The sequence below is a fragment of the Dipodomys spectabilis genome, unplaced genomic scaffold (assembly GCF_019054845.1).
Source record: "Dipodomys spectabilis isolate Male_0828 unplaced genomic scaffold, ASM1905484v1 ptg000461l, whole genome shotgun sequence".
Classification (NCBI taxonomy): Eukaryota; Metazoa; Chordata; class Mammalia; order Rodentia; family Heteromyidae; genus Dipodomys; species Dipodomys spectabilis.
Window position 1 is genome coordinate 150,152 of NW_024871138.1, and position 14,584 is coordinate 164,735.

General features: G+C 49.1%; 1 protein-coding gene across 4 annotated transcripts in view; it reads right to left on the bottom strand.

Moving 5' to 3' along the window:
* Axin1 (axin 1) overlaps positions 1-14,584 on the bottom strand; it is a 36,248-nt gene that overhangs the window by 19,106 nt on the left and 2,558 nt on the right. For 3 of the 4 annotated variants that reach the window (XM_042668642.1, XM_042668641.1, XM_042668644.1), the window contains exon 2: positions 11,476-12,430. In XM_042668642.1, the coding sequence (XP_042524576.1) occupies positions 11,476-12,350 (875 nt within the window). In that variant the 5' untranslated portion in view covers positions 12,351-12,430. Of the gene's footprint in view, positions 1-11,475; positions 12,431-12,952; positions 13,042-14,584 lie in introns of those variants that run through there. The other variant, XM_042668643.1, reaches the window with a different exon arrangement.

Here is a 14,584-nt window from a genome sequence, read left to right on the forward strand (position 1 = left end):
AGACTCCTATCTCTAATAAACCACCAGAAAACCAGAAGTGGCGCTGTAGCTCAAGTGGTAGAGCGCTTGCCTTGAGCTGAAGAGCTGAGGGACAGCACCCAGGCCCAGAGTTCAAGCCCCATGACCGACCAAAAAAAAAAAAAAAAAAAAATTAAACTTTGATCACTTTCTATAAACACTTAATTAAAAAGGTAAAACCATACCCAGGCACTGATGGCTCATGCCTGTAATCCCAGGTACGCAGGAGGCTGAGATCCAATAAGCTACTCAAAAAAGCTAGAAGCAGAGCTGTGGCTCAAGTGGCAGACACTAGCCTTGAGCACAAAGAAGCTCAAGGATGGTGCCCAGGCCCTGAGTTCAAGCCCCACAACCAACAACAACAACAAAAGTAAAACTACAGAGAGATGGGCCCGGTGCTATCCCTCTGTTCTTCACACCGTCAAGACTACCCCTGCAGGAGGACAGAGCCTCCCGAGTCCACGTCCATCCTGCCTCCCTGCCCACTCACAGGCACACGTGTCTTCCACATGCATCCACATGATCTAATGTGGAACAAACTCTACTGTGTAGAGAAGATGCCCCAAGGTCAGAAGAGGAGGGAAGAAGACGACTCACAAGAGAGAAAAGAAAGCAGAGGGAAGCTACCACTTGCCTGCTTACCAACTTTAGAGTCAACCTCCCAGTGTCTGAAAAACATTCCACTTGGCTATGACAGAAGCGCTCTGCCAACGACTGTACGAGGAGGTATCAGAATGGGCGGGGGGGGGGGGTGGCTCATACCTGTGCATCAGCTACTCAGGAGGCTGAGATCTGAAGATCATGATTCGAAGCCAACCCAGGCAGAAAAGTCCCCAGAAACCAGAAGTGGAGCTGTGGCTTCACGTGGTAGAGCACTAGCCTTAAGTAAAAGAGCTCAGGGATAGTATACAAGCCCTGAGTTAAAGCCCCATGACCAGAAAAAAAAAAAGAGGAAATACTGTGCATGTAGCAAAGGACCCTGCCTAAGGGACAATGAAAACCAGCAAGGACCCTATGTGTTTCCCTGACAGCAACGCGTGTGGGATATGCTTCTGCATGTTCCATGAGCACAGGTGTGAGTGCGTACAAGGAATGCATGTCTCTGTCAGTGTGTGCATGCATCTCTGCTGTTCACACAGGCACACAAGCACAAAGAGAAACAGCATTATGTGGCTCACTTAATTCCTCTTTAAACTTCTCTGCCATTTCATTTTAAATTTCTAAAAATAAAAACCAAAGGGAGCCAAGAACTGGTGGCTCATGCCTGTAAGCCTAGCTACTCAAAAGTTGAGAAAATCGAGATCTGAGGATGGTAGCTCAAAGCCAGCCCAGGCAGGGAAGTCCAGGAGACTTTTATCTCCAATTAACCATCAAAAAGTTCAAAGTAGGGGCTAGGAAGTTGGCTCAGTGGTAGAGCACTTGCCTTGCATGCATGAGGCCCTGGGTTTGATTCCTCAGCACCACATAAGCAGAAAAAAAAGCCAGAAGTAGCGCTGTGGCTCAAGTGGTAGGGCACTAGCCTTGAGATGAAGAGCTGAGGGACAGCGCCCAGACCCAGAGTTCAGGCCCCACAACTGGCAAAAAAAAAAAAAGTTCAAAGTAGAACTGTAGTTCAAGTGGTAGAGCACCAGCCTTGAGCAAAAAGCACAGGGGACAGCGCCCAGGCCGAGTTCAAACTTCTGGACCAGGATGCACATGTGTGAACACGTGCACGTGCACGCACACGCACGCACGCACGCACACACACACACACACACACACACTACAACAGGAGTCCACACAAATTTGAAGTTTTTTATTAGCTTACATTAGACGGGGATCTCTCTTATATGTTCACAATCTCACCCACTACTCTACCACTCTCCTGTAATCTACTTCCCAAAGCAATCGCAACAGGTTTTATTGTTCTATTTTCACAGATGCAAGCAATCTACTTTAACATTATTCATTTCTTTCCAAATGATTTTTGACAAAAGTGCAAAAGCAATCCAATGCAGAAAAGAGTCTTTTCAATTTACAAATAATCCGTAACTCTAAATGCCCCTCTCGGCCACATCACACATGAATTTACCTCTGGGCTCTGCTTGTAAGCTGACTGGACTGACCTCTAGCTCTCCACAGGGGCTGTAGCAGGCTCTCCTCTAAGGATGGCCGTCAACAGCACTATGTGCTGTTCCCAGGGGGCCGGAACAACTAATCACACGCACAGGCCAAAAGACAAACCGCAACCTATGTCTCATACTTTGTACAAAACCGATCTTCAAACCCTACCTGCCACCACGACCTCCAAGCCTGTGAGACCCATGCCCCCGTCCACCCAAATGGCCCAGGCAGCCTTGTGTCCCTAGCACCCAGCGCTCCTCTGACCTGCTCCAACACCAGCTGGTGCTCAGGCCCCTGTGAGCGTCAATGGACCGCTAACAGCACACACAAGTCACTCTGCAGTGCCTTTAAAATCACCCCTTTCTTCACACTCACTCCATCTGAGCCACCTGCACCTTGCTCCCTTTTTCTTTCTCCCTGTTGGACAGCAAGTACTCTTCCCTATGATTTTCTTGCACAAGCCAACAACAACAACAACAAAATAGTCACTCTAAAAATGTGGGGCAAATTCATTCACATACTATCCACATACTGCAAGGTTTACATACAGATTGCGTACTGCCATTTCAATGTACTTATTTATTTTTTTTTGCTATGCTAGGGCTTGAACTCAGGGCCTGGGCACTGTTCTTGAGCTTCTTTTTGCTTAGGCTAGCACTCTCCCACTTGAGCCACAGCACTACTTCAGGCTCTTTCTGTGTATGTGGCACTGAGGAATCAAACCCAGGGCTTCGTGAATGCTAGGCAAGCACTCTACCACTAAGCCACCTTCCCAGCCCCAGCTTCTTTTTGCTCAAGGCTAGCACTCTACCACTTGAGCCACAGTGTCACTCCTGGCTTTTTCTGGTTTATTGGAGATAAGAGCCTCACAAAGCTGGGCGCCAGTGGCTCAGGCCTGTAATCCTAGCTACTCAGGAGGCTGAGATCTGAGGATCACGGTTCAAAGCCAGCCTGGGCAGAAAAGTCCGTGAGACTCTTATCTCCAATAAACCACTAGAAAACCAGAAGTGGTGCTATGGCTCAAGCAGTAGAGCACTCGCCTTGAGCTGAAGAGCTGAGGGATAGTGCCCAGGCCCAGAGTTCAAGCCCCACGACCAACAAAAAAAAAAAAAAAAGTTTCTCACATACTTTCCTGACTGGGCTTCAAACTGTGATTTTCAGATTTCAGCCTCTTGGGTAGCTAGGATTACAGGCCTGAGCCACTGGAGCCTGGCTATAATTTTTGTTTGTTCCAGTCCCAAGGCTAAGGTGTTGTCCTTGAGCTTTTGTGCTCAAGGCTAATGCTATACCACTTGAGCCACAACTCCTCCTCCAGTTTTTTGGTGGTTAGTTAAAGAAAAAGAGTCTCAAGGACATTCCTGTTTGGGCTGGCTTTGAACCACAATCCTCAGATCTCAGCTTCCTGATTACAGGTGTGAGCCATGGGTGCCCTGAACAAACACCTGTAGGGCTGCACTGTGGTTCCCAGTAGAACCCTAACGCAGCATGGCTTAAAAGCCAGGAAGTTGCTGGGTGCTGGCTGCTCACACCTGTCATCCCATCTACTCAGGGGGCCGAGATCTGAGGATCACGGTTCAAAGCCAGCCTGGGCAGCAAAGTCCCTGAGACTTTTATCTCCAATAAACTACTCAAAAGCGCTGAAAGTGGGGCTGTGGCTCAAGTGGTATGATGCTAGCCCTGTAGCACAAAGAGGCTCAGGGACAGCTAAAAACAAGACTAGCAAAAAACAAAAACAAAAGCCTACTGGTCCAAGACATTCTTCAGCTTTCTGCTGAGGTAGCGGCAGTGAGGCCAGTCTTAGCTGGCATGGAAGCAACATGCAGAACAGCCTTGCTGCTAGGAAGCAGGGTGGCCAGGGGCCAGGCTCATCAGCCCACTGCTTGTAGGTCATTGTGTCTGCCCACCTTTAGCCTCAGACTAGCTGTCCAGACCAAATTCAGCTGTTTCTAGCTCAAAGAACCAATGTGTACCATGCCAGAAGAGCACAGCCAGGAGGCAAGACCATGCCTGGAGGGAATGAGCACAGCTTCTCCCCAGGTTCAGCACCGTCCTTCCCACAGCCTTCACCCTCCCTGACCCAGGGACAGGAGCCCACGCCAACCTCGCCACACAAGCTCAGCTAGGCTCTACCGAGGGGTCAGGTGAGAAGATTTGGCCACATCTTCAGGTCGTACAGCCTCAGGCACTGGCAGACCAAGATAAGAAAATTCTTAAAGTGCTTACTGACACCCAGCTCATGCAGAGAAAATGGCAGGCGTAACGCGTGTCATCATGACAGTGTCCTGATGCTGTTCACTTCTGGGTGACAGCGTCATTGGGGTTCTGACACTGGCCACTTGTGAACACACTATGCTCTGACATGGTCCATTCACAGACCACAGAGCCATGGCATCAGACTGTCCATTCATGGACAAAGCACCATCAGTGCTGTGGTGCCATCCATACACAGATGACAGCCCTGTGAACACTCAGACACTGTGCCTTCAGGGATGACAGTGCCGTCGGTGCTCTGATGCCATCTGCTCATGTATGACAGCACCATGTGGGCTCTGATGCTGTCTGTTCATGTATTGTGACAGCGCCATGGGTGCTCTGATGCCGTCTGCTCATGTATGACAGCGCCATGTGGGCTCTGATGCTGTCTGTTCATGTATTGTGACAGGGCCATGGGTGTTCTGATGCTGTCTGTTCATGTATGACAGCGCCATGTGGGCTCTGATGCTGTCTGTTCATGTATTGTGACAGCACCATGGGTGCTCTGATGCTGTCTGCTCATGTATGACAGCGTCATGGGTGCTCTGATGCTGTCTGCTCAAAGATGACAGTGCCATGAGTGCTCTGATGCTGTCTGTTCATGTATGACAGCGCCATGGATGCTCTGATGCTGTCTGTTCAGAAAACAGCGAACTGGGTGCTCTGGTGCTGTGTGTTCATGTATGACAGCACCATGGGTGCTCTGATGCTGTCTGTTCATGTATGACAGCGTCATGGGTGCTCTGATGCCGTCTGTTCATGTATGACAGCGCCATGGGTGCTCTGATGCTGTCTGTTCACATATGACAGCACCATGGGTGCTCTGATGCTGTCTGTTCATGTATGACAGTGCCATGGGTGCTCTGATGCTGTCTGTTCATGTATGACAGTGCCATGGGTGTTCTGATGCTGTCTGCTCACAGATGACAGGACCATGGGTGCTCTGATGCTGTCTGCTCACAGATGACAGCGCTATGGGTGCTCTGATGCTGTCTGCTCACAGATGACAGCGCCATGGGTGTTCTGATGCTATCTGTTCATGTATGACAGCGCCATGGGTGTTCTGATGCTGTCTGTTCACAGATGACAGGGCCATGGGTGCTCTGATGCTATCTGTTCATGTATGACAGCGTCATGGGTGCTCTGATGCTGTCTGTTCACAGATGACAGGGCCATGGGTGCTCTGATGCTGTCTGTTCACAGATGACAGGGCCATGGGTGCTCTGATGCTGTCTGTTCATGTATGACAGGGCCATGGGTGCTCTGATGCTGTCTGTTCATGTATGACAGCGCCATGGGTGTTCTGATGCTGTCTGCTCACAGATGACAGTGCCATGGGTGCTCTGGTGCTGTCTGCTCACAGATGACAGCGTCATGGGTGCTCTGATGCTGTCTGTTCATGTATGACAGCGTCATGGGTGCTCTGATGCTGTCTGTTCATGTATGACAGCGCCATGGGTGCTCTGATGCCGTCTGTTCATGTATGACAGCGCCATGGGTGCTCTGATGCTGTTTGTTCACAGATGACAGCATCATGGGTGCTCTGATGCTGTCTGTTCACAGATGACAGCGCCACGGGTGCTCTGATGCTGTCTGTTCATGTATGACAGCGCCATGGGTGCTCTGATGCTGTCTGTTCATGTATGACAGCGTCATGGGTGCTCTGATGCTGTCTGCTCACAGATGACAGCGCCATGGGTGCTCTGATGCTGTCTGTTCACAGATGACAGCGCCATGGGTGCTCTGATGCTGTCTGTTCACGTATGACAGCGCCATGGGTGCTCTGATGCTGTCTGCTCACAGATGACAGGGCCATGGGTGCTCTGATGCTGTCTGTTCACGGATGACAGCGTCATGGGTGCTCTGATGCTGTCTGCTCACAGATGACAGCGTCATGGGTGCTCTGATGCTGTCTGTTCACAGATGACAGCGTCATGGTGTTCTGATGCTGTCTGTTCACATATGACAGCGCCATGGGTGCTCTGATGCTGTCTGCTCACAGATGACAATGCCATGTGTGCTCTGGTGCTGTCTGCTCACAGATGACAGGGCCATGTGTGCTCTGATGCTGTCTGTTCATGGATGACAGCATCATATCTGCTCTGATGCTGTCTGCTCACAGAGGACAGGGCCATGTGTGCTCTGATGCTGTCTGCTCAGAGGACAGGGCCATGGGTGCTCTGATGCTGTCTGCTCACAGAGGACAGCACCATGGGTGCTCTGATGGTAACTGTTCGTGTATGACAGCGCCATGGGTGCTCTGATGGTAACTGTTCGTGTATGACAGTGCCATGGTCGCTCTAATGCTATGTGTTCACATATGACAGCGCCATGGGTGCTCTGATGGTAACTGTTCGTGTATGACAGCGCCATGGGTGCCCTGATATTGTTCACTCATGGACAACAAAGCTCCTACAGTGAACAGTACATTTCTAATCCTAGCCACTCAGAAAGCTGAGATCTAAAGATTATGATTCGAATCCAGCCTCGACCGTAAAGTTGACAAAAGTATTATCTCCAATTAACCCGGCAAAAATGTTACACTGAAACAAAACTTGGGGCTAGTGGCTTAGACCTGTAATCCTAGCTACTTAGAAAACTGAGATCTGAGGACCACAGTTCAAAGCCAGATTGGCATAAAAGTACGTAATACTCATCTCCAATTATCCACTGCCCTTACAGCTGAGTAAGTACCACCCAATTGAAGCAGCCTACAATGCCCGTGTGTGTGTGTGTGTGTGTGTGTGTGTGTGTACGCGCACGTGCGAGTTTCAGTTCTGGGGCTAGAATTCAGGGCCCAGGTGCTTTTTAGTGGTTAACTGGAGATAAAGAATTTCATGGATTCTCCTGAGTAGCTAGGATGACAAGTATGAGTAACCAGCACTGGGCTCCATATTCACCTTTTTTTTTTGGTCGGTCATGGAGCTTGAACTCTGGGCCTGAGCGCTGTCCTTCAGCTCTTCAGCTCAAGGCTAGTGCTCTACCACTTGAGCTACAGCTCCACTTCCTCTACATTCTTTTTTGTTGTTGTTGTTCGTCGTGGGGCCTGAACTCTGAGCCTGGACGCTGTCCCCAGCTCTTCAGCTGTAGACTAGCGCTCTACCACTTGAGCCTCAGCCCCACTTCTGGCTTTCTCTGCTTATGTGGTGCTGAGGAATCGAATCAGGGCCTCATGCATGCAAGGCAAGCACTCTACCACTGAGCCACCTTCCCAGCCCTCAATCAATTTTAACTTCATGGCAGAGGTGGCTTATTACAAATAGAACAAACCAAAAACAAAACAAACAAACAAAAACACAGCAGAGCTGCTATTATGACCAAGAACTGAATAGCAGCTTTTAGAATTAGAAATCAGAACTGAGATATTTTTTTCCCCTGCAGCCCAGCCTTCAAACTTAAAAGAGGTTTTAAGTTATTTCAATAGGTATTATTTTATATGATCAGAGGCACAGAAGCATAGTGTGCCTTCAGACTCCTCCCCTAAGAGTTCAGAGATACCTTCTTTGTTTTACTTATTTGTTTTTGTCAGTTGTGGGACTTGAACTCTGGGCTTGGGCCTGTCCCTGCGCTCTTCAGCTCAAGGTGAGTGTTCTGAGTAGAGGCATGAGCCACCGGCGCCCAGCTTGTTTTATTTTTATGAGACAAGGTCTTACCATGCAACTCAGGTTGGCTTAGAACTTCCTATGTAGTCCAGCCTGGACTTTGTGGCCCTCCTGTCCCTTGCTAGGATTATAGGCCTGTGCTACCATGGTTGGACCTGTAGTATCATCTTTTTCTTTTTGGTCTGGTCATGGGGCCTGAACTCTGGGCCTGGGCACTGTCCCTCAGCTTTTCAGCTCAAGGCTAGCGCTCTACCACTTGAGCCACAGTGCCACTTCCGGCTTTTTTTTCTTTTTGCTTATGTGGTGCTGAGGAATCGAACCCAGGGCCTCAAGCATACAAGGCAAGCGCTCTACCACTGAGCCACCTTCCCAGCCCCCCATAGCATCATCTTTATTGTTTTTATTCTTTTGTGTCAGTCCTGAGTGCTGATCCTGAGCATTTTTACTCAAGGCTAGCACTCTACCACTTGAGACATAGCTCCATTTCCAGCTTTTTGGTAATTAACTGGAGAATCTCACAGACTTTCCTATCCACGCTGGCTTCGACCCACAATCCTCAAAGCTCAAATTCCTGAGTAGCTACAATCATAGGCATGAGCCACTGGTGCCCGGCTACTTGGGGTGTGTGTGGGGTTGGGGGTGGGGGAGGGCCTCGGCACATGTGCCAGTACTGGAGCTTGAACTCAGGACCCTGTGTTCTCACTTAGCTCTTTTGAGCAAGGTAAGAACTACCACTTGAGCCACACCTCCATTTCTGGCTTTTTGCTGGTTAATTGCAGATAAGAGTCTCAGGGACTTTCTGTCCAAGCTGGCTTTAAACCTTCATCTTCCAATGATAGATTTGAGCCACGGGTGCCCTGCTATAGTATTATCTTAACAATGTTTCTAACTGGAGCAGACAAGTAGGTCACTAGTAGAGCATTTGGCTACCATTCACAAATCCCTGGATTCTATGTCTAGTACCACAATAAATAAATAAAAGAAAATGTCCCTAATCAAACCCGAATGCTTTTACGTTATTGTTCTTAAAAAGTCAACTATTTACTTTTCAAACATCTTCAGAAAGTTTATCATCCACACATACACAAACAAGTACAGGAGAGAGAAAAAGGGTCCAAATTCAAGGCAGTCACATTGCCAGGGGTGGGTCTCCCAGCAACCGAGGAGCCTGGCTGACAGGATGTCTGGGGAGGCTGAGGGAGGCTGGCTATGGGAAATACTGTGGGATGACCAGACAGCTGGGATGTCCGCAGGGCCTGAGAGCAGTGAGTCCTGAGAACGCTACTCCAAAGAGGTCTCAGTGTGCACAGAATGCCCATGAGCAGCTCCTCCATCTAGGTTAGGTTTTAACCAGGTTTCCTTAACAGGGTAAGTTTAGGGTACATTCTTTCCTAAAGCACTTGCTACTGGAGGGTACCAGTGGCTACCCCCAGGAGGCTGAGATGTGAAGGTGACAGTTCTTATCTCCAATTAATCACCAAAAAGCAGGAGGTGGAGCTATAACTCAAGTATAGAGCACCAACCTTGAACAAAAATAAGAGCAAAAGGACAGCATCCTAGCCTGAAGTTCAAGTCCCAGTACCCTCTGCCCCCTGAAAAATAAGAAAAAGAAAATGCAAGCTTCCCGCTTACAGGTCCAGTAGCTGCTAACCTGGAAGCCAGATATGTAAGCCTCCGGTAACCACATGGGGTCCCAAAGAAGAAAAAAGAAGAAACAGGTGTCAATGCTGTAGCTAGTCCTCCTTCACTCACTCATAATTTAGAACAAGCAATCCCTGGACTAACTACATCACTGTCCCAATACCTGGCTGGAACGGGAAAACATCAATCCTGGAACTTTAAGCACAATCCTGACAATGTCTTCTGCGTGCTTGGACACATCCAGGAGGCATCTCCAGAAGACCAAAAGTAATCACTGAACTCTCTAAAGTTCAACACATTTGTAAGTCTATTCCTCCTGAGCCCAAAGGATTATGTCTCCAGGTAAATCCATCTTCTATGTAAAAAGATAATAAAATTTGAACCACATTATAACTTCTGAGAAATTCTCTTTGTGTGTCTGTGTGTGTGCAAGCACGCACGCACACACACACACACACGCCCGTGTGCATGCACACTCAACAGTCCTGGGCCTTGAACTCAGGGCTTAAATGCTTTCCACTCTACCATCTGAGCCACAGCTCCACTGCTGGCTTTTTGGTGGTTAACTGGAGATCACTCTCTGGTGATTGTCTGCCAGGGTTGGTTCAGATCTCAGCCTTCTAAGTAGCTAGGATGACAGGTGTCAGCTACTAGCACCCAGACCGAGTGTTCTCATTTATTTATTTATTGTCGGTTGTGGGCCTGGGCGCTGTCAGCTCTTCAGCTCAAGGCTAGCGCTCTACCACTGGAGCCACAGCGCCACTTCCGGCTTTTTTCTTTTTGCTTATGTGGTGCTGAGGAATCGAACCCAGGGCCTCAGGCATGCAAGGCAAGCGCTCTACCACTGAGCCACCTGCCCAGCCCCGAGTACTCTTTCTTAATGAGTCATTCTTAGTGAGTCGCAAAGCCATATACTTAGTCTATTCTTCTCATCTGTACTGAGCCTTGAACCCAGGGCCTCTCACATGCTAGGCCAGTGCTCTCTGGGACACACTCCCACCCCTTTTAATTTTGTTATTTTTAGATAGGATCCTGCTAAGTTGCCCAGAGTGACCTCAAACTCGCAATCCTCCTGCCATAGTCTCTGGGATTACAAGCAGGTACCACCATACCCAGCAAGACTATTCTCAACACTACAAATATGTTTTTGTTTTTTGTCGGTCGTGGAGCTTGAACTCTGGGCCTGAGCACTGTCCCTCAGCTCTTCAGCTCAAGGCGAGCACTCTACCACTTGAGCTACAGTACTACTTCTGGTTTTCTGGTGGTTTATTGGAGTTAAGAGTTTCATGGACTTTCCTGCCCAGCGCTGGCTTTGAACCGAAATCCTCAGACCTCAGCCTCCAGAGTAGCTAGAATTACAGGCATGAGCCACTGGCTCCTGGCTTACAAATAATGTTTTTTAAGTCCAGTTGGAGGCATAGCTCTAGTGGTATATTCCCTGAGTTCAACTCCCAGTACCACAAAATAAATAAACCTGGGCTGGGAAGGTGGCTAAGTGTTACAGCACTTGCCTTACAAACATGAGGCCCTGGGTTTGGTTCCTCAGCACCACATAAGCAAAAAGAAAAAAGCCGGAAGTGGCTCTGTGGCTCAAGTGGTAGAATGCTAGCCTTGAGCTGAAGAGCCGAGAGACTGCCCCCAGGCCCAGAGTTCAGGCCCCAGGACCGGACCCAAATAAATAAACAAACAAACAAACCATCAGAGGTGAAGTTATCATAGAGAGCATAACCATAATTCAACCATAGGAATAGTATATTCAGTTTGGATTGAAAGACAAGGCCACCTGTTACCAGCACCTTTCCCTTGTTCCTTCTCAGGTGAGTATAGAAAATGGGACAGACACCTTGTGCCAACTCACCTGAACTCTTTGCCTTCGCTGTACCGTCTACTTGAGGTCCTTGGAGCAGCTGTCTCCAGGAGCAGCTTCTGGGTGAGCCTACTGGGAGGAGCAGAGTCTCTGCCATCATCCTCATCTGCATCTTGGTCACATTTCCATTCCTCATCTTCATTCAGTGTGGGCAGGTATCCAGATATGCCCTTCCCTGTCCCTGACCCTGAGCTCTGGTCACTGCAGACCTTCGGGCTCTCTGAGCCTGCCCTTGTGTATTCCAAGTAAATGTCAGACTTGAGGAAGGATGGATAAGTATTCTCCTCCATGGTAGACTGGATTTCTGTCTGGGCCTGGTCAAACATGGCAGGATCAATGTGCTGCTTCATAACGCAGTCCTTTATGAAGCTCTTAGTGGCTGGTTTAGCTTGCCGTGAGACGATGCCACTGCTGTCCAGGATGTACTTCCGGTAGATGGCTCTGGCCAATTTTAGCCTTTTTTCCTCATTTGCATCGCAGGGCTCAAGCTTCCTAAAGCCAGTACAGGCAAACCAGAAGTCCAGCAGGTCAGCACAGCCCTCCTGCTTCAGGAAAGTCCTGAACAGGCTGATCCCATCCTGATCATCCAGTAAGGAGTGCAGTGACTCTGCCCACCTCAAGTATGGTGGGGTGGGGGAGGCGCTGCCCTCAGGCTCATACCCCAGATCCAGATCTGAGCGCCTTGGGGTAGCTGTGGAGGTATCGCCTTTAATGCCGACACCTTTCCCAGGGCAGAAACTGTGGCTGACAGGCCTCGGGTCTGTGGACACCAAGTCTCCCTCCTCACCAGGCACTGGGGGTCGGGGGGCATCTTCGGTGAAACTTGCTCCGAGGTCCAAGGGGAAACCCTGCTCCTGGATATTCATTTTGGGACTCTGCTTCAATGAACAATGAGCGCTGACCCTAATACATCAGTACTTATAGCTCCAAAGGGAATCAATCTGTCCTGTTGAAACCATTAAGAGGACAAAGATTAGGAAAAGTTGTCCATGGATGCACCCAGAGGTTCTCTCAAGACACGCAGTGGAGCCCTCCCACTCTGTTTGGAGGAGAGACTGTTTAGATTTCCAGCAGAGACACGTTGACCCCATAATTTGTTCTACATTGAGACAACTTATGAAAACTTGTAAACACAGGAAAGCCTCTCATGCTGAGTGAGTGCACAGAACATGAAAGGGTACTTCCCCTCCAGGGGTCCTTTATGAGAACCCACAGAGACCGAGGGGCCTGAGGGCCATCCACGGTGGCCAAAGAGCGGAATGAAAGCACAAGGTGAGAAGGCGGGAGGACGGAGGGTGCTCCGGCTCATCACACGGGAGAGCAGCTACCCCACCGGCCGGGACGTGAACAGGCATACTACGGAGCACTAGGCAGACGGCGGCTTTCCCATGACCAAGCCTGTCTTTTCTGCCTACTGAATCACTTCATGCCTAGCACACAGCCAACAGGCGGCATACTCTTAACACACCTGCAGGAGCAGCTAGCATGGGTCACCTTCAACGTCACAGCGGGAGCAAAAGAAGAGCATGGCTCAAATCCACAGGAATTGGTCTATCAGTGTAGTGTGCATTACATCACTTCTCTACATCCACGTAGACAATCCTGGAAATGCAGAAGGGTGTGAGTTTGGTTGCTAACACCTCTTCTCACAGGAAGAGTCCTTTCAGAGAGCAAATAGTGAAAGTACCTAGAAGCCGGGCGCTGGTGGCTCAGGCCTGTAATCCTAGCTACTCAGGAGGCTGAGATCTGAGGATTGCGGTTCAAAGCCAGCCCGGGCAGGAGAGACCATGAGACTCCTATCTCCAATAAACCACCAGAAAACCGGAAGTGGCACTGTAGCGCAAGTGGTAGAGCTCTCGCCTTGAGCTGAAGAGCTGAGGGACAGCGCCCAGGCCCAGAGTTCAAGCCCCACAACCGACAAAAAAAAAAAAAGTACCTAGAAATTCAGGCCAGAGAAATTATAGAAAAATGAAATCAAAATGCAATTATTTCTTTTAGCTGAAGAAGCATATAACTGGGCTGGAAATGTGGCTCAGTGGTAGAGTGCTTGCCTAGCATGCATGAAACTTTGGGTTTGATTCCTCAGTACCACATAAATAGAAAAAGCCACAAGTGGCGCTGTGGCTCAGGTGGAAGAGTGCTAACCTTGAGCAAAAGCAGCTCAGGGAGAGTGCCCAGGCCCTGAGTTCAAGCCCCAGGACTGGCAAAAAAAAAAAAAAAAAGCGTTCAATTTACATACTTTAATTGTGAAATGAAAACCAGAACACTGACTCTCTCAGAAGATGGGAAAGTACAGCTCTGTCCACCAGATCACATGAATGCATGAATGCTGTCCATGGTCTTTGTTCCTTCCTATTATAGCCTATGTAAGTCCTCAGAGCCCACAAGCTCTGGCTGGGCCTCTCACCCTAGCCAAGTGGGAGACTACAATACCACTTGCCCTGGTGCAAGTGGCCTAAGCAAAAGGAGAAAACACACACACGCATGCACCAAGGTCACACACCTGGGCACTGAACAAAGGGTACAAAATAATTTCTAAAGCCAACAGGAATGGTGACTCCAGATTGACAGGCACTGGTCTCCATGAAATCCACACCCAACTATGTTCTTGCACTGCACCTACTTAACCTGCCAACAGCTGCTAGTGGCTGAAGTGCAGAATCAGAGTGAGTCCACAATTACATCCCCAAATGACATTTCTGCATCTAATGCCTTCTTAGGTAGGCTCAGCAGGACCAGATCTGTACTTAGGGCAAGGGGGCAAGGCCCTCCCTTGGCTGCAGGCCCTCTGCTGCTCACGGGCAACACGACTCTCTTCAACGGCAGTCACTTCCCGGGAACTCCGGATGTCTGTAGACCCACACCAGCACACTCTACCACACCAGCACAGTCTACCATCTTCTTGTTCAGGGTTCCATTACAGGCACTAAATACTTGACCTTACCCTTACAAGGCAGCTCATTATTAGCCTTGAGAAAGAACCAAAGCATGGAAATTGAAAAGCAGCTAAGCACAGCATGTTCAAACAGGAGGCTAGTCACTGTCACTTTTGCCAAGGTATGCATGTCTTCTGTGGGAATTACTGCTGTGGAATCCCCTC